Raw genomic sequence first — 19,194 nt, 5'->3', positions numbered from 1 at the left:
TAGACACTGAGAGGGACTGATGACTGTGACTGACTGACTGAGCTACCATAATACCCATGGCCTGTCCAGAACCAACCCCTAGTCCCTACTGTCCAGAACCAACCCCTAGTCCCTACTATCCAGAAACAACCCCTAGTCCCTACTGTCCAGAGACTAGACACTGAGAGAGACTGATGACAGTGACTGACTGACTGAGCTACCATAATACCCATGGCCTGTCCAGAACCAACCCCTAGTCCCTACTATCCAGAAACAACCCCTAGTCCCTACTGTCCAGAGACTAGACACTGAGAGAGACTGATGACAGTTACTGACTGACTGTTATGGATACAGTTATCCTGTGTGTGTTTCTCCCCTCACAGGTGAAAATCATCACTCCCCAATCAGTCAACAATCAATCATCAATCAGAAGACACACCTCCTCCTATTTCCTAACCTATCACAGTTCCTTCCGCATGGTTTAAAAACCCCATCATTTGTTTGTTCTAGAGCTCAATCTCTCTGTAAATGCCATGTCTGTAGGTCTCTATGTTTCACTCTCGCTTTGTGTCTTAACCTCTCTTTTGTTTAAGCACCTCATAGCACTTTGTCATCACCTGTGAGTATTGTTTTTGGTTATGGTGTTTGTTTGTTGCTGGTGGGAAAAGGAGGAAACCAAGACAAGTCGCCCATGGGCATACACTACACGTAGGTGAACTTTGTTAAATACACTAGTTAGAACTGGGCGGACCACCCACTGTATTTTTGGTTAGTTAGTTAGCTGTTGTTAAAGTAGGCTAGTCTAGCTTAGGGGTGTTTTTGAATACTTATTGTTTCTTTCCTTGGGTCCAGCTCAGCCCCTTTTCCTGCTCCCCCCATTACCGTGTGTTTATAAATAAACCTGGAGTTTGACGGTAGATTTCTGTTGTCGTGGTTATTTCGTTCACACTTTTACTTTGTCACAATAATAATTTGCATGAGTTATGTTACGGGTCTCATTACCATCCCCCCTAGACTGTCGGGCCAAAAGGGATTCGTAACACTGACTGAGCTACCATAATACCCATGGCCTGTCCAGAACCAACCCCTAGTCCCAACCACCCAGAAACGAACCCTAGTCACTACTTCCCAGAAACAACCCCTAGTCACTACTTCCCAGAAACAACCCCTAGTCCCTACTATCCAGAAACAACCCCTAGTGCCAACTGCCCAGAAACAACCCCTAGTCCCTACCGCCCAGAGACTAGACACTGAGAGGGACTGATGACAGTGACTGACTGACTGAGCTACCATAATACCCATGGCCTGTCCAGAACCAACCCCTAGTCCCTACTATCCAGAACCAACCCCTAGTCCCTACTGTCCAGAACCAACCCCTAGTCCCTACTGTCCAGAACCAACCCCTAGTCCCTACTGTCCAGAACCAACCCCTAGTCCCTACTGTCCAGAACCAACCCCTAGTCCCTACTGTCCAGAAGAAAATCTAGCCCCTACTGTCCAGAACCAACCCCTAGTCCCTACTGTCCAGAACCAACCCCTAGTCCCTACTGTCCAGAACCAACCCCGAGTCCCTACTGTCCAGAAAAAAACCCTAGCCCCTACTGTCCAGAACCAACCCCTAGTCCCTACTGTCCAGATACAAAACCTAGGCCCTACTGCCCAGAACCAACCCCTAGTCCCTACTGTCCAGAGTCTAGACAATTGTGGAGATCTGAGAGTGATTGATGGGTGGTGACATGGTGAGATCCACCTTACACTCTTGGTGGAATTTTGGTGGTATTGCTTACACCTGTCCAATCCTCTCAGATCTCCACAAATGTCTAGAAGTAGGGGCTAGGGGTTGCTTCTGGACAGGACCACACAACCCTCCAGGTGTGGGGTGGACCTATAACACGACTTGAGCCATTGGATATTTCATTCCCATTGCTATACACACAACCGGATTTGCACAGGTGTAAACTGGACACACCCACAGCACCCTGATCAGACAGGTCTGGGTAGCTGGAGACCTGCTATAAACTGTGAAAGGATATATTTAAATGTGTACTATTCACACCCTTGTGTCATTACAGCTAGGTAGATGTGCAACCACTGACTAGCCATCGCTAGGGGAATATCTCTAGTCTCGCAATAAATACTGTTGATTTGGCTGGATATCATTATTTAATAAGATGGCCAATGGTTAGCTAGGTAGCTAGGATACATCAGACAGCTAACCATTTACAGTAACTGCAGTTCATTCACTAAAAGTCAATGCACACTAAATCTAATGCAGAAATCGTACTTGATCATGGCACTGTGGCACGGTACGGTCAGCTATTAATCAATTCATTCATAGATAATAGAACAGTATTGTCAGAAGCGTGAACTCTTACTTTGAAAGGACAGTAAATATTGGCTGTGAACTTAACCAATGACAAGCATTCCACATTTAACCTGACCCACATGAAAAACAAACAAACAAGTCGTTTTCACGATACAGGTATTCTCTATCTCTGTAATGTAATGTAACTGGTCCAGAGTCTCCTCTATCTCTGTAATGTAATGTAACTGGTCCAGAGTCTCCTCTATCTCTGTAATGTAATGTAACTGGTCCAGAGTCTCCTCTATCTCTGTAATGTAACTGGTCCAGAGTCTCCTCTATCTCTGTAATATAATGTAACTGGTCCAGAGTCTCCTCTATCTCTGTAATGTAACTGGTCCAGAGTCTCCTCTATCTCTGTAATGTAATGTAACTGGTCCAGAGTCTCCTCTATCTCTGTAATGTAATGTAACTGGTCCAGAGTCTCCTCTATCTCTGTAATGTAACTGGTCCAGAGTCTCCTCTATCTCTGTAATGTAATGTAACTGGTCCAGAGTCTCCTCTATCTCTGTAATGTAACTGGTCCAGAGTCTCCTCTATCTCTGTAATGTAATGTAACTGGTCCAGAGTCTCCTCTATCTCTGTAATGTAATGTAACTGGTCCAGTACCTTCACTCTGGTCCAGAGTCTTCTCTATCTCTGTAATGTAATGTAACTGGTCCAGTACCTTCACTCTGGTCCAGAGTCTTCTCTATCTCTGTAATGTAATGTAACTGGTCCAGAGTCTCCTCTATCTCTGTAATGTAATGTAACTGGTCCAGAGTCTCCTCTATCTCTGTAATGTAATGTAACTGGTCCAGAGTCTCCTCTATCTCTGTAATGTAACTGGTCCAGAGTCTCCTCTATCTCTGTAATGTAATGTAACTGGTCCAGAGTCTCCTCTATCTCTGTAATGTAATGTAACTGGTCCAGAGTCTCCTCTATCTCTGTAATGTAATGTAACTGGTCCAGAGTCTCCTCTATCTCTGTAATGTAACTGGTCTAGAGTCTCCTCTATCTCTGTAATGTAATGTAACTGGTCCAGAGTCTCCTCTATCTCTGTAATGTAACTGGTCCAGAGTCTCCTCTATCTCTGTAATGTAATGTAACTGGTCCAGAGTCTCCTCTATCTCTGTAATGTAATGTAACTGGTCCAGTACCTTCACTCTGGTCCAGAGTCTTCTCTATCTCTGTAATGTAATGTAACTGGTCCAGTACCTTCACTCTGGTCCAGAGTCTTCTCTATCTCTGTAATGTAATGTAACTGGTCCAGAGTCTCCTCTATCTCTGTAATGTAATGTAACTGGTCCAGTACCTTCACTCTGGTCCAGAGTCTTCTCTATCTCTGTAATTTAACAGCTCCTCTATCTCTGTAATGTAATGTAACCGGTCCAGTACCTTCACTCTGGTCCAGAGTCTTCTCTATCTCTGTAATGTAACTGGTCCAGAGTCTCCTCTATCTCTGTAATGTAATGTAACTGGTCCAGAGTCTCCTCTATCTCTGTAATGTAACTGGTCCAGAGTCTCCTCTATCTCTGTAATGTAATGTAACCGGTCCAGTACCTTCACTCTGGTCCAGAGTCTCCTCTATCTCTGTAATGTAATGTAACTGGTCCAGAGTCTCCTCTATCTCTGTACTGTAATGTAACTGGTCCAGTACCTTCACTCTGGTCCAGAGTCTCCTCTATCTCTGTAATGTAATGTAACTGGTCCAGAGTCTCCTCTATCTCTGTAATGTAATGTAACTGGTCCAGTACCTTCACTCTGGTCCAGAGTCTTCTCTATCTCTGTAATTTAACAGCTCCTCTATCTCTGTAATGTAATGTAACCGGTCCAGTACCTTCACTCTGGTCCAGAGTCTTCTCTATCTCTGTAATGTAACTGGTCCAGAGTCTCCTCTATCTCTGTAATGTAATGTAACTGGTCCAGAGTCTCCTCTATCTCTGTAATGTAACTGGTCCAGAGTCTCCTCTATCTCTGTAATGTAATGTAACCGGTCCAGTACCTTCACTCTGGTCCAGAGTCTCCTCTATCTCTGTAATGTAATGTAACTGGTCCAGAGTCTCCTCTATCTCTGTACTGTAATGTAACTGGTCCAGTACCTTCACTCTGGTCCAGAGTCTCCTCTATCTCTGTAATGTAATGTAACTGGTCCAGAGTCTCCTCTATCTCTGTAATGTAATGTAACTGGTCCAGTACCTTCACTCTGGTCCAGAGTCTCCTCTATCTCTGTAATGTAATGTAACTGGTCCAGTACCTTCACTCTGGTCCAGAGTCTTCTCTATCTCTGTAATGTAATGTAACTGGTCCAGTACCTTCACTCTGGTCCAGAGTCTCCTCTATCTCTGTAATGTAATGTAACTGGTCCAGAGTCTCCTCTATCTCTGTAATGTAATGTAACCGGTCCAGTACCTTCACTCTGGTCCAGAGTCTTCTCTATCTCTGTAATGTAATGTAACTGGTCCAGAGTCTCCTCTATCTCTGTAATGTAACTGGTCCAGTACCTTCACTCTGGTCCAGAGTCTCCTCTATCTCTGTAATGTAATGTAACTGGTCCAGTACCTTCACTCTGGTCCAGAGTCTCCTCTATCTCTGTAATGTAATGTAACTGGTCCAGAGTCTCCTCTATCTCTGTAATGTAATGTAACTGGTCCAGTACCTTCACTCTGGTCCAGAGTCTCCTCTATCTCTGTAATGTAATGTAACTGGTCCAGTACCTTCACTCTGGTCCAGAGTCTCCTCTATCTCTGTAATGTAATGTAACTGGTCCAGTACCTTCACTCTGGTCCAGAGTCTTCTCTATCTCTGTAATGTAATGTAACTGGTCCAGAGTCTTCTCTATCTCTGTAATGTAATGTAACTGGTCCAGTACCTTCACTCTGGTCCAGAGCCTCCTCTATCTCTGTAATGTAATGTAACTGGTCCAGTACCTTCACTCTGGTCCAGAGTCTTCTCTATCTCTGTAATGTAATGTAACTGGTCCAGTACCTTCACTCTGGTCCAGAGTCTTCTCTATCTCTGTAATGTAATGTAACTGGTCCAGTACCTTCACTCTGGTCCAGAGTCTTCTCTATCTCTGTAATGTAATGTAACTGGTCCAGTACCTTCACTCTGGTCCAGAGTCTTCTCTATCTCTGTAATGTAATGTAACTGGTCCAGTACCTTCACTCTGGTCCAGAGTCTCCTCTATCTCTGTAATGTAACTGGTCCAGTACCTTCACTCTGGTCCAGAGTCTCCTCTATCTCTGTAATGTAACTGGTCCAGTACCTTCACTCTGGTCCAGAGTCTTCTCTATCTCTGTAATGTAATGTAACTGGTCCAGAGTCTCCTCTATCTCTGTAATGTAATGTAACCGGTCCAGTACCTTCACTCTGGTCCAGAGTCTTCTCTATCTCTGTAATGTAATGTAACCGGTCCAGTACCTTCACTCTGGTCCAGAGTCTTCTCTATCTCTGTAATGTAACTGGTCCAGAGTCTCCTCTATCTCTGTAATGTAACTGGTCCAGTACCTTCACTCTGGTCCAGAGTCTTCTCTATCTCTGTAATGTAACTGGTCCAGAGTCTTCTCTATCTCTGTAATGTAATGTAACCGGTCCAGTACCTTCACTCTGGTCCAGAGTCTCCTCTATCTCTGTAATGTAACTGGTCCAGTACCTTCACTCTGGTCCAGAGTCTCCTCTATCTCTTTAATGTAACTGGTCCAGTACCTTCACTCTGGTCCAGAGTCTCCTCTATCTCTGTAATGTAACTGGTCCAGAGTCTCCTCTATCTCTGTAATGTAATGTAACTGGTCCAGTACCTTCACTCTGATCCAGAGTCTCCTCTATCTCTGTAATGTAATGTAACCGGTCCAGTACCTTCACTCTGGTCCAGAGTCTCCTCTATCTCTGTAATGTAACTGGTCCAGAGTCTCCTCTATCTCTGTAATGTAACTGGTCCAGAGTCTCCTCTATCTCTGTAATGTAATGTAACTGGTCCAGTACCTTCACTCTGGTCCAGAGTCTCCTCTATCTCTGTAATGTAATGTAACTGGTCCAGAGTCTCCTCTATCTCTGTAATGTAATGTAACCGGTCCAGTACCTTCACTCTGGTCCAGAGTCTCCTCTATCTCTGTAATGTAATGTAACTGGTCCAGAGTCTCCTCTATCTCTGTAATGTAATGTAACTGGTCCAGTACCTTCACTCTGGTCCAGAGTCTCCTCTATCTCTGTAATGTAACTGGTCCAGAGTCTTCTCTATCTCTGTAATGTAATGTAACTGGTCCAGTACCTTCACTCTGGTCCAGAGTCTCCTCTATCTCTGTAATGTAATGTAACTGGTCCAGAGTCTTCTCTATCTCTGTAATGTAATGTAACTGGTCCAGTACCTTCACTCTGGTCCAGAGTCTTCTCTATCTCTGCGTAGGTCCTGGATGTCTGCTCCTGTGTTGACTTGTTCATCTGGGTCTCTATCAAGTGGACGATGTCCATCCGGTTGATCTTGGTCAGCCTCTTTATCAGGCTCTCCTCTGCAGGACAAAAGATAACACATATTAGTAACGTAACAATCATATAATAGTAATAATAATAAATAACCCTTACTTATTTCACTTCTATAGCACTTTTCATTAAACAAAATAATCTTGCTCTAAACCAACAACAACAACAACAAAATATACAACAAAAAAGACAATCAATTGAAGAAGACATTTATCATTCATAAATAGCAAACGTTTCTAAAAAAACAACAACAAAAAAAACAGTTTTTTGCTTTGTCATTATGGGGTATCGTGTTTAGATTAATGAGAAAACAACTAACATTTTAAATAAATTTTAGAATAAGGCTGTAAAATATATATTTATCATTCATATATAGATGGATGGATGGTTTCAGTGGTTGAGTCCACAGCTGGGTAGCTTGGGTATGTCCAAAATGGCACCCTATTCCCTACATAGTGCACTACTTTTGTCCCGAGATGGATGGTTTCCGTGGTTGAGTCCACACCCGAGTGCCAAAATGGCACCCTATTCCCTAGATAGTGCACTACTTTTGTCCAGAGATGGATGGTTTCTGTGGTTGAGTCCACAGCTGGGTAGCTTGGGTATTTCCAAAATGGCACCCTATTCCCTAGATAGTGCACTACATTTGTCCAGAGATGGATAGTTTCTGTGGTTGAGTCCACAGCCGAGTGCCAAAATGACACCCTATTCCCTAGATAGTGCACTACTTTTGTCCAGAGATGGATGGTTTCTGTAGTTGAGTCCACAGCTGGGTAGCTTGGGTATTTCCAAAATGGCACCCTATTCCCTAGATAGTGCACTACTTTTGTCCAGAGATGGATAGTTTCTGTGGTTGAGTCCACAGCCGAGTGCCAAAATGACACCCTATTCCCTAGATAGTGCTCTACATTTATCCAGAGCAGTGCACTATACAGTATAAGGAATAGGGTGTCATTTTGGACATACCCAAGTGAGGCCGTGTAGAACAGATGGCGTCAGGACAGACATACCGGTGGCGTGTTTTCCCTCTCTCTCAGCCCAGCGCTGCAGCAGGGCGTGGCTCTGCTCCTGTAGAGAGTTAGGGTTCTCCGTCCTCACTTCCTGGATCTCATCCTCGTTGAACTCCAGCTCCCTCGCCAGCTCTGAGACACACGGGGGGGGGGACGACACTGAGGTGACGTCCTAAACAGTACCCTAATTGCAGTACCCTTATTCCCTACGTAGTGGGTACCCTTATTACACTACCCTTATTCCCTACGTAGTGGGTACCCTTATTACAGTACCCTTATTCCCTACGTAGTGGGTACCCTTATTCCCTACGTAGTGGGTACCCTTATTCCCTACGTAGTGGGTACCCTTATTACAGTACCCTTATTCCCTACGTAGTGGTTACCCGTATTCCCTACATAGTGGGTACCCTTATTACACTACCCTTATTCCCTACATAGTGGGTACCCTTATTACACTACCCTTATTCCCTACATTTTTTATTTTTTTATTTTACCTTTATTTAACTCGGCAAGTCAGTTAAGAACAAATTCTTATTGTCAATGACGGCCTAGGAACAGTGGGTTAACTGCCAGTTCAGGGGCAGAACGACAGATTTGTACCTTGTCAGCTCGGGGGTTTGAACTCGCAACCTTCCGGTTACTAGTCCAACGCTCTAACCACTAGGCTACCCTTATTACAGTACCCTTATTCCCTACGTAGTGGGTACCCTTATTCCCTACGTAGTGTGTACCCTTATTACAGTACCCTTATTCCCTACATAGTGGACAACATTTGACCAGTGTTCCAACAGCTTTTCACTCCTATTTCATACATACCTTCTACACCAGGTAAACACCACCTGGATAACTTACCTGTCCAGCTGAACCCCAGCAGGTCTGCAACGATAGCCAACGTCTCCTCTTTCCTGTCTGCATCGTCGTGCCAATCCACTACGAACACCACCACGGCCAGAGGTTACACACAGGTCATCACAGCTCACAGCGGTAACAACGCTAAGGCTACGTCCCAAATGGCATCATATTCCCTTTACATTGCATTACAACTTTAAAACCACAGGGCCCATAGGGAATAGGGTGCACTACGTTAGACCACAGGGCCCATAGGGAATAGGGTGCACTACGTTAGACAATTGGGCCTATAGGGAATAGGGTGCACTACTTTAGACCATAGGGCCTATAGGGAATAGGGTGCACTACGTTAGACCATAGTGTCTATAGGGAATAGGGTGCACTACATTAGACCATAGTGCCTTTAGGGAATAGGGTGCACTACTTTAAACCACAGGGCTAATATGGAACAGGGTGCACTACTTTAGACCATAGGGCCTATAGGGAATAGGGTGCACTACGTTAGACCATAGTGTCTATAGGGAATAGGGTGTACTACTTTAGACCATAGGGCCTATAGGGAATAGGGTGGACTACGTTAGACCATAGTGTCTATAGGGAATAGGGTGTACTACTTTAGACCATAGGGCCTATAGGGAATAGGGTGGACTACGTTAGACCATAGTGTCTATAGGGAATAGGGTGCACTACGTTAGACCATAGGGGCCATATGGAACAGGGTGCACTACTTTAGACCACAGGGCCCATAGGGAATAGGGTGCACTACGTTAGACCATAGGGGCCATATGGAACAGGGTGCACTACTTTTGACCATAGTGTCTATAGGGAATAGGGTGCACTACGTTAGACCATAGTGCCTATAGGGAATAGGGTGGACTACGTTAGACCATAGGGCCTATAGGGAATAGGGTGGACTACGTTAGACCATAGTGTCTATAGGGAATAGGGTGCACTACGTTAGACCATAGTGCCTATAGGGAATAGGGTGCACTACTTTAGACCATAGGGCCTATAGGGAATAGGGTGCACTACGTTAGACCATAGGGGCCATATGGAACAGGGTGCACTACTTTTGACCATAGTGCCTATAGGGAATAGGGATGCACTACTTTAGACCATAACGCACATAGGGAATAGGGTGCCATTTTGGGCCGCAGGCCATAACTCCTCTGAAAATATAGCAGTTTAAAACTCTCCAGATATCATGTTGATTATGGGATGTTTTCTATGTTCTTGGAAGGTACAGATACATTTCAGTAACGTAATGTAACCGGCCTCTATGTTATAGGCTGTGGAGGTCATGGTGCTGATGATGGGAGAAGTATGAAGGAGGACTGATGTTCTGATCCATACTGTTGATGACAATACCTGCTCTACTCGGACCACCTCGACAGTGTATTTGTAGTGAATTAGTACTTAAACAATGGAAAGACTGTGGCATTCCGAACTCAATGTGGTCATTGTTAGTATAAGGAGTTTCAGTAATGTAGTAGTCTATTAGATGTCCTGAAGTTAATCATGAGTTTTCTCCTAACACATCGAGGTAAGTCAATCTTGAGATTTAATGTACACAAACATAGACAATAGACATCTAGACAATCGTCAATAGACACAGACATTTATATGGAAAAGAAACAATACAATACAAGACAACACAGCAAAGGACAAGACAACACAGAACAGGACAAGACAACACAGAACAGGACAAGACAACACAGAACAGGACAAGACAACACAGAACAGGACGAGACAAAACAGAACAGGACAAGACAACACAGCACGGCACGAAATGACAAAACAAGACACACAACAGAAAAGTGACAGATGCTTGGTCTTGACTAAGACAAAGAAATGTCTTCCAAGGAGCAGAGAAAGAGAGGAAAGGAAGTGCCAGATTTTTTGGTACCTTGCTGCCGCTCCGTTGTCCGATCATCCCAGATTCGCTGCATCTGAGTTTCTACTGAGTCTTCCCAGATGGGTCTCGACTCAAACACCTCCCCCGTCACCGAGGAAGCTCGAACCCGTGTCTGAGTCGACAAAGCCCTCGTGTCCGGGGCAGATCTGCGAGGCGTTGGTCTGTCATACTTGAAGATCACAGAATCTGGACTGTTGTGATCACCGCTGCTGCTGATGTCGTCGACATCCAGAGAGGATCGGAGGGAAGGCTCTCGTACGTCAGAGCCCTGGTCTCTGTCGGGCTGGGAAGAGGAGGAGGAGTGGGCTGTGGGTTTGTGTTTGCCCATGACAGGGAGTCTGGAGGTGAGAGGTTTGGATTTAGTTGCAGGATGGTCGCTGTCGGAGTGACTCCTGCTGTCTTTGTCAGTTAATATTTTCTTCCCGGCTCCAAAATCCTCCTCGGACCTCGTCCTCCGGTCCTGAACAAGAGATTCCTCCACTTTTGACTTCTGCTCAAGGCCGAGGTCTGATTTCACTGAACCAGCTTTGATGGGTATCTTTGATTTGAAACTGCTTTCGTCCTTAGCCACAGTGTCTGCGGAGGTGTAGGACCCTGCCAGGACACTAGGGGGTGCCACTGAGATGTCAGACCCTTCCAGGACACTAGAGGTGTCAGACCCTGCCAGGACACTAGGGGGTGCCACTGAGATGTCAGACCCTTCCAGGACACTAGAGGTGTCAGACCCTGCCAGGACACTATGGGGTGCCACTGAGACGTCAGACCCTTCCAGGACACTAGAGGTGTCAGACCCTGCCAGGACACTAGTGGGTGCCACTGAGGTGTCAGACCCTGCCGAGGTGTCATACCCTTGCAGGACACTAGGGGGTGCCATTGAGGTGTCAGACCCTGTCAAGCTGTCGTACCCTTGCAGGACACTAGGGGGTGCCACTGAGTCATAATAGCCAGCGGGCATCTCAATGACAGAACCCTGCTCCTCTTCCTCTTCTTCTTCATCCTCAAGGGATGAGTCAGATGACTGGCGGACCTGTTCAGAGTACACAGAGCGGGTGACAAGAGTAGTGGTGGTAAACATCTGGAGTTCAGCTATAGTCGGGTCTGGAGAACCTACCTCTAAGAAGCTTCCCATCTTAGATTCTAGCAGGGGGAATGTTTCAGCTTTTGGCTCCATTTTGATGGAGGTACTGGGTTTGGCCACTGGTTTCCCCCTCTCATCAGCCTCGGGTAATGGTATAGTCTGGAAGGAGGAGTCATAATCATCTTTGGTTTGGTCCACCTTCTGGAGGTGTAGATCACCAATGGCAATAGTCTGTTCTGCTCTGAGAACATTGGGGCTTGCGCAATCTCCTGTGTCCTCGAACAGAACCTGGTCAACTGGGTGTTCTCCTATGTGAAAGAAGGCATAGCCCTCGCCCTCCTCTTCAACGCTCCTCCTTGTCATGTCGATAGCACCCCCTCTGGTCATCTCGAAGAACTTCCCTTCCTGGAACTGGAAGGGATTGGGGTGCCCCCTCGATTGGTGTGCGACCCGGTGTGGTGTCAGGGGTACGGCGGTCTTCCATGAGACCCATAATCCTTTGTTCCTCCGCCTCCACACGTGCTGTGAAGGCTTCGTCGTCATTGTCATCTTCGTTGTCATCTGGCATGGCACTCCATGGGACCAGCTCTCCTTGAACAGGCATGTCTTCGGGATGCATTTCCAACATGGCTGCCTTACCATCCGCATCCTCCACCTCCTTGAAGCGTTCATCGTCGGTGCACAACACCTGTGCTTTGACTGACTGACTTTCACCAGACTGACTGACACTCAACTGTGACTGATCCATCTCCTCCTCGTGTGCTTGCATAGCTGATATTACATCCATCTTCTCTTTCTGCTGAGTACATTCATTGATATTTTCACTGATGTTCTCTGTGGTATATTGTTCTTTTTCAGTGCTTAGTGATCGATATTCGAGGTGCTCAGAGACCTGTCTTCCTGATGGTGAATGTCCTGAGGCTTCACAGTGAACTGAACTATCCAACGCAGTTACTGCACCCGGGACTGAGTGTTGGATTTCAGCCATAGTTTTAGTTTCAGACTGAAGAGTACCGGCGTCAGTGTTGGGCTTAGATGATTTCGCCTCCCTGTCCATCAGGTCAACGACCGACTGGCGTTCTTCATAATCCTCAGAGTCTGATAACACGGAGCCGTCTGAGGGTTTCCCGTCCGTCTTCGTTTTGACGTCCTGCTCCATCTCCTCGAAGGTTTTGATCTTGGCGGCCATTTTAAACATCTCCTCCTCTGGGGTGAACTGTCTCTGGCCGGTCCCGCTGCCCTCTGCATCCACGTCGTCCATATCATCCTCAGGGTTTGAGCTCAGATTTATGGGCATGGAGAGCCACTCAGGGTCTCCGCCCTTCAATGGGAGGGGACCCTCGCGCTCACCATCCATTTGATAAGTCCGTTTGGAGTAATCCTCATTCTCAATGTTGCTGACGTGCTCCTCACCGAGACAGGCTCTAAGCTGAGAGTAGTAGTCTTCATACACAGCTGTCTTCTTTGTCGCCTGAAAGCCTGTGTCTTGTTTCAGTTCAGTGGGGCTGCTCTCCAGTGAGTCAAGGCAGGGTGAGTCCCCGTTTGAGCTTGGCTCTATAGAGTCAGGGGACTTCCTGGAGGAACCTTCATCCATGACAGGACTGGTCTCCAGAGAATCCCCATGGGAGAGTCGTCTCTCTGGGTGGCCCAGGGTCAAAGGAAAGAGCACCTCTAAGTCTGCAGGTCTGAGGGCCTGACCCACACCGTCTGGACTGTGCACAGCTCCATGATCAGCTGAATCCCTTTCATGGCGCTCTGGTACAACCCAACTAGATTCAGGAGCAATTCTGTCTGCTGAAATTGAGTCTTGCATGTTTAGGTTTGAGTTTGAAAGGTCTGTAGTTTTGTGGTACGATGGTTTTATCTCTAAATCATCCCAGTCCTCTAAGATGGGTCTTGTCTCAACAGGGATCTGGTCGTCCTCTTCAGAGGCTTGAGAAGGGAGAGCTGAAACAAACGTCCTTTGAAGGTCAAAGGTCACCTTCTTTGAGTCTCTTGAACGTATCACTGTAGTAGCTGAACTTTCTGAAGCTTCCTCTTCACCGTAGATGACACCGTCCTCCGCGGCTCCTACTTGCACTACATTAACAACATCTCGCTTTGTCACTTTATCTGCTGCGGACCGGTCTACCTGCTCAGTGGAGAACGTGTGGGTTTCCTGTTTTCCCTCCCGTGTAATCACAACCTGTTCAAATCTCACTTGTACGATGTCGTCCTCCGGTACACCACTGAGATCTACAGGTCTGTCTTCTAGGTACTGTTCTAAATCTCCACTGAGGAGTGCCTCCATGCCCGACGTATCTTTAACTCCTACAGCTGGTCTGGGCGATGTCTTCCTTTCGATCATGACTTCTTGTAACATCGGCTCCTGAACTGGGTTCAAGATTATCGGTTCGGCACCCCGAGAGCCACCATCTTGCACTTTCCACCAGTCTTCTTTTTCTGTCTCTGTATCTTCTGTAGACATGTCTACCTCCTTTGTGGAGAAAATAAGTGATTGTTGCTTGTCATCCCTGGCAAGGATGGTCTGTTTGAAACTCTGTTGTTGGTCGATGTCATCCTTTGGTGAACCACGATTTACCATACATCTCTGTTCTAGGTAGTGATCCATATCTCCTCTGAGGAGGGACTCCATCCCTGACATATCGCTCACCACTGTAACCGGTCTGGGGGAGGTTTTCCTTTCCATCCTGACTTCTTGTAACAGTGGTTCCTGAACTGTCATCACTTCAGCGCCACGGACAGGTGATGGTCTCTGTTCTAGGTAGTGATCCATATCTCCCCTGAGGAGGGACTCCATCCCTGACATATCTCTCACCACTTTAACCGGTCTGGGGGAGGTTTTCCGATGGATCGTGACTTCTTGTAACAGCGGTTCCCGAACAGGGGACAGAGTCACTGATATGGTTTCTATGACTAAATCTTCAGTTTCTGGAAAGATTTCTTCATCACCATGAATCACATCTCCTCGTACTTTCATCCCATCCATTATCTCTGTCTCTTTATAAACTGTGGGCAGGTCAACCTCCTGAGTGGGGAATGTGAGTGGGCTCATCTGTGGGGTGTCTGCTAATCCTTCGTGTTTCTCACTCTCCCCCGTGCTTGAATGGGGAGTCCTGGTTCCTAGGCTAGTCCCGGGAGAGTCCGCTGCACCTTCATGCTTCAGACTCACAGGGCTTTCATTCCCCACCAGGTTCTCAGCCTTAGTGAATAACTCATCCCGCCTGTCTTCGTGCATACAGGGGCTGAACATGAAGGTTGGGGTGTCGTTTGGGTAGTCTGCTGGGATCTCCTCCTCGGCTGCTTCAGCCTGGGGGTGGTCGTCATCCCCTATAAACGAGGTCTGTCTGAACAGCTGGTACTCTGGACTGTCCTCCAGCTCGGCCTTGATGTCAGCGCTAAAGTCCTCAGAGGGTTTCCTGTCCGGGCTGATCTGCATCATCTCTATAGAAGACTTCCTGTCTGGTCTCATCTCTGGCTCCTCCAGCTGCATCATCTCTATAGAAGACTTCCTGTCTGGTCCCATCTCTGGTTCCTCCAGCCGCATCATCTCTATAGAATACTTCCTGTCTGGTCCCATCTCTGGTTCCTCCAGCTGCATCATCTCTGTAGAACACTTCCTGTCTGGTCCCATCTCTGGTTCCTCCAGCCGCATTATCTCTATAGAATACTTCCTGTCTGGTCCCATCTCTGGTTCCTCCAGCTGCATCATCTCTGTAGAACACTTCCTGTCTGGTCCCATCTCTGGTTCCTCCAGCCGCATCATCTCTATAGAAGACTTCCTGTCTGGTCCCATCTCTGGTTCCTCCAGCCGCATCATCTCTATAGAAGACTTCCTGTCTGGTCCCATCTCTGGTTCCTCCAGCCGCATCATCTCTATAGAATACTTCCTGTCTGGTCCCATCTCTGGTTCCTCCAGCTGCATCATCTCTGTAGAACACTTCCTGTCTGGTCCCATCTCTGGTTCCTCCAGCCGCATCATCTCTATAGAAGACTTCCTGTCTGGTCCCATCTCTGGTTCCTCCAGCTGCATCATCTCTATAGAAGACTTCCTGTCTGGACCCATCTCTGGTTCCTCCAGCTGCATCATATCTGTAGAAGACTTCCTGTCTGGTCCCATCTCTGGTTCCTCCAGCTGAATCATCTCTGGGCTGCTCCATCCATCCTTTGGTAGAGCCCTGTCTAGGAAGATCCCTCCATCCTCTGGTAGAGCCATGTCTAGAAGGATTCCTCCATCCTCTGGTAGAGCCCTGTCTAGAAGGATCCCTCCGTCCTCTGGTAGAGCCCTGTCTAGGATGATCCCTCTGTCCTCTGGTAGAGCCCTGTTCAGGAGGATTCCTCCATCCTCTGGTAGAGCCCTGTCTAGAAGGATCCATCCATCCTCTGGCAGAGCCCTATCTAGGATGATCCCTCCGTCCTCTGGTAGTGCCCTGCCTAGTAAGATCCCTCCGTCCTCTGGTAGAGCCCTGTCGACAGGGATCCCGCCATCCTCTGCTAGAAGCCTGTCTAGGAGGATCCCTCTGTCCTCTGATAGAGCCCTGTCTTGGAGGATCCCTCCGTCCTCTGGTAGAGACCTGTCGAGGATGATCCCTCCATCCTCTGGTAGAGCCCTGTCTAGGAGAATCCCTCCATCTTCTGGTAGAGTCCTGTCTAGAGGGATCCCTCCTTCCTCTGGTTGAGCCCTGTCTAGCAGGATACCTCCATCTCCTGGCTGAGCCCTGTCTAGAGGGATCCCGCCATCCTCTGGTTGAGCCCTGTCTAGGAGGATCCCTCCATCCTCTGGTAGAGCCCTGTCTAGGAGGATCCCTCTGTCCTCGGGTAGAGCCCTGTCTAGGAAGATTCCTCCATTTTCTGATAGATACCGATCTAGGAGGATCCCTCCGTCCTCTGGTAGAGCCCTGTCTAGGATGATCCCTCCGTCCTCTGGTAGAGCCCTGTCTAGGTGGATCCCTCCGTCCTCTGGTAGTGCCCTGCCTAGTAAGATCCCTCCGTCCTCTGGTAGAGCCCTGTCGACAGGGATCCCGCCATCCTCTGCTAGAAGCCTGTCTAGGAGGATCTCTCTGTCCTCTGATAGAGCCCTGTCTAGGAGGATCCCTCCGTCCTCTGGTAGAGACCTGTCTAGGATGATCCCTCCATCCTCTGGTAGAGCCCTGTCTAGGAGAATCCCTCCATCTTCTGGTAGAGTCCTGTCTAGAGGGATCCCGCCATCCTCTGGTTGAGCCCTGTCTAGGAGGATCCCTCCGTCCTCTGGTAGAGCCTTGTCTAGGAGGATCCCTCCATCCTCTGGTAGAGCCCCGTCTAGGAGGATCCCTCTGTCCTCAGGTAGAGCCCTGTCTAGGAAGATTCCTCCATTTTCTGATAGATCCCGATCTAGGAGGATCCCTCCGTCCTCTGGTAGAGCCCTGTCTAGGATGATCCCTCCATCCTCTGGTAGAGCCCTGTCTAGGTGGATCCCTCCGTCCTCTGGTTGAGCCCTGTCTAGGAAGATCCCTCCATCCTCTGGTAGAGCCCTGTCTAGGAGGATACAACTGTTCTTTGGAAGATCACTGTCTAGAGGGATCCCTCCATCTCTTTGTAGACCCCTGTCTAGGAGAATCCCTCCGTCCTCTGGTAGAATCCTGTCTAGGACGATTCCTCCAGTATCTGTTAGATCCCGGTCTAGTTGGATCACTCCGTCCTCTGGTAGAGCCCTGCCTAGGATGATCCCTCCGTCCTCTGGTAGAGCCCTGCCTAGGATGATCCCTCCGTCCTCTGGTAGAGCCCTGTCTAGAGGGATCCCTCTGTCCTTTGGTAGATCCCTGTCTAGAGGGAGTCCTCCGTCCTTTGGTAGAGCCCTGTCTAGGAGGTTCCCTCCGTCCTTTGGTAGAGCCCTGTCTAGAGGGATCCCTCCGTCCTCTGGTAGAGCCCTGTCTAGGAGGATCCCTCCGTCCTCTGGTAGAGCCCTGTATAGAGGGATCCCTCTGTCCTTTGGTAGATCCCTGTCTAGAGGGATCCCTTCGTCCTCTCGTAGAGCCCTGTCTAGGAGGATCCCTCCATCATCTGGTAGATCCCTGTCTAGAGGGATCCCTCCGTCCTCTGGTAGAGCCCTGTCTAGAGGGATCCCTCCGTCCTCTGGTAGAGCCCTGTCTAGAGGGATCCATCCGTCCTCTGGTAGAGCCCTGTGTAGGAGGATCCCTCCGTACTCTGGTTGAGGCCTGTCTAGGAGGATTTGTCTGTCCTTTGGTAGAGCCCTGTTTAGGAGGATCCCTCCATCCACTGGTTGAGCCCTGTCTAGGATGATTCCTCCGTCCTCTGGTAGAGCCCTGTCTAGGAGAATCCCTCCATCCTCTGGTAGAGCCATGTCTAGGAGGATCCCTCCCTCCTCCAGTTGAGCCCTGTCTAGGAGGATCTCTCCACCCTCTGGCAGAGCCCTGTCTAGGAGAATCTCTCCATCCTCCAGTAAAGCCCTGTCTAGGAGGATCTCTCCACCTTCTGGCAGAACCCTGTCTAGGAGGATACCTCCATCCTCTGGTAGAGCCCTGTCTAGAGGGATCCATCTGTCCTCTGGTTGTATTCTGTTGATGTTAGTCGCTGACTCCTGCAACTGAACCGTAACATGAGTTATCTCAGAGTCTTCAGAGTGGTCTCTTTCTAAGACATGAGTTATCTTAGAGTCTTCAGAGTGGTCTCTTACTAAGATCAGATGTGATTCATCATCCACCCCTTTGTAATGGAGAGCCAGGACATCACTCTGCGAGCAGAGGATTGTGGAAGTTGGAGTTTCTGATGGCGTATGCTCTGTGAGACTGGTTTCAGCTCTGTAGGTCTCACTGTAGATCACTGCCTCGGAGCTCGACGTGGAGGTTGTGGATGACGTCATGGCTTTGTGCTCGAAGAGCCCCGTTTTGTTCTTGGAAGGATCCTGGCCAGTCTGGAATGCCTTCATCAGCTCCCGGACAGACATCGTCTCCTCCAGCCTCTCCGTCTGAGACCGAGGGGATTTCGGAGATCTGGGAAGCTTAGGAAGATCTGGCATCTGGGGCTCACCCGTCTCCTTAGTGATGGTGATGAAAGTTGTGTTCTGAGGGACTGGCGCCTGTGTAGGCTTTCGCTTACGGCCATCCTCCCCCTCTTCCTCTTCCTCAACCTTCTTTTGCAGAGCTCTCACTCTGTCCTTTATGGATCCGATTGGGGTTTCCACGACCAGGGGCGACACTGGTGGCTCCATGGCTGGGGTTGGTCCAGAAGGCACAGACCAAGTTTCAGACCCAGACCCAAGCCCAGACTCCCCCAGTACGACATCCCAATCCAGGGTTGCAGTCGGTTTTAACTCAGTCCCGGGCCCCACTCCAGGTCCAGACCCAGACACCACTCCAGGCATAGACCTGGGGACGACTACAGGCTCAGACCCGGGAACCACTCCAGGCATAGACCTGGGAACGACTACAGGCTTCGACCCGGGAACCACTCCAGGCATAGACCTGGGAACGACTACAGGCTCAGACCCGGGAACCACTCCAGGCATAGACCTGGGAACCACTCCATGCTCAGACCCGGGAACCAC

At 48.3% G+C, this 19,194-nt stretch overlaps 1 protein-coding gene across 1 annotated transcript in view; it reads right to left on the bottom strand.

The window, feature by feature from the left end:
* LOC135535775 (ankyrin-2-like) overlaps positions 1 to 19,194 on the bottom strand; it is a 183,003-nt gene that overhangs the window by 36,427 nt on the left and 127,382 nt on the right. The window contains 5 exon segments of the mRNA XM_064962208.1: positions 6,688 to 6,828; positions 7,810 to 7,941; positions 8,662 to 8,739; positions 10,565 to 12,075; positions 12,077 to 18,852. Of these exon segments, the coding sequence (XP_064818280.1) occupies positions 6,688 to 6,828; positions 7,810 to 7,941; positions 8,662 to 8,739; positions 10,565 to 12,075; positions 12,077 to 18,852 (8,638 nt within the window).

Source organism: Oncorhynchus masou, unplaced genomic scaffold (assembly GCF_036934945.1).
Source record: "Oncorhynchus masou masou isolate Uvic2021 unplaced genomic scaffold, UVic_Omas_1.1 unplaced_scaffold_514, whole genome shotgun sequence".
In the NCBI taxonomy this organism is placed as follows: Eukaryota; Metazoa; Chordata; class Actinopteri; order Salmoniformes; family Salmonidae; genus Oncorhynchus; species Oncorhynchus masou.
Note: the sequence above shows the minus strand (reverse complement) of the source record. Positions and strands in the feature narration are given on the sequence as shown.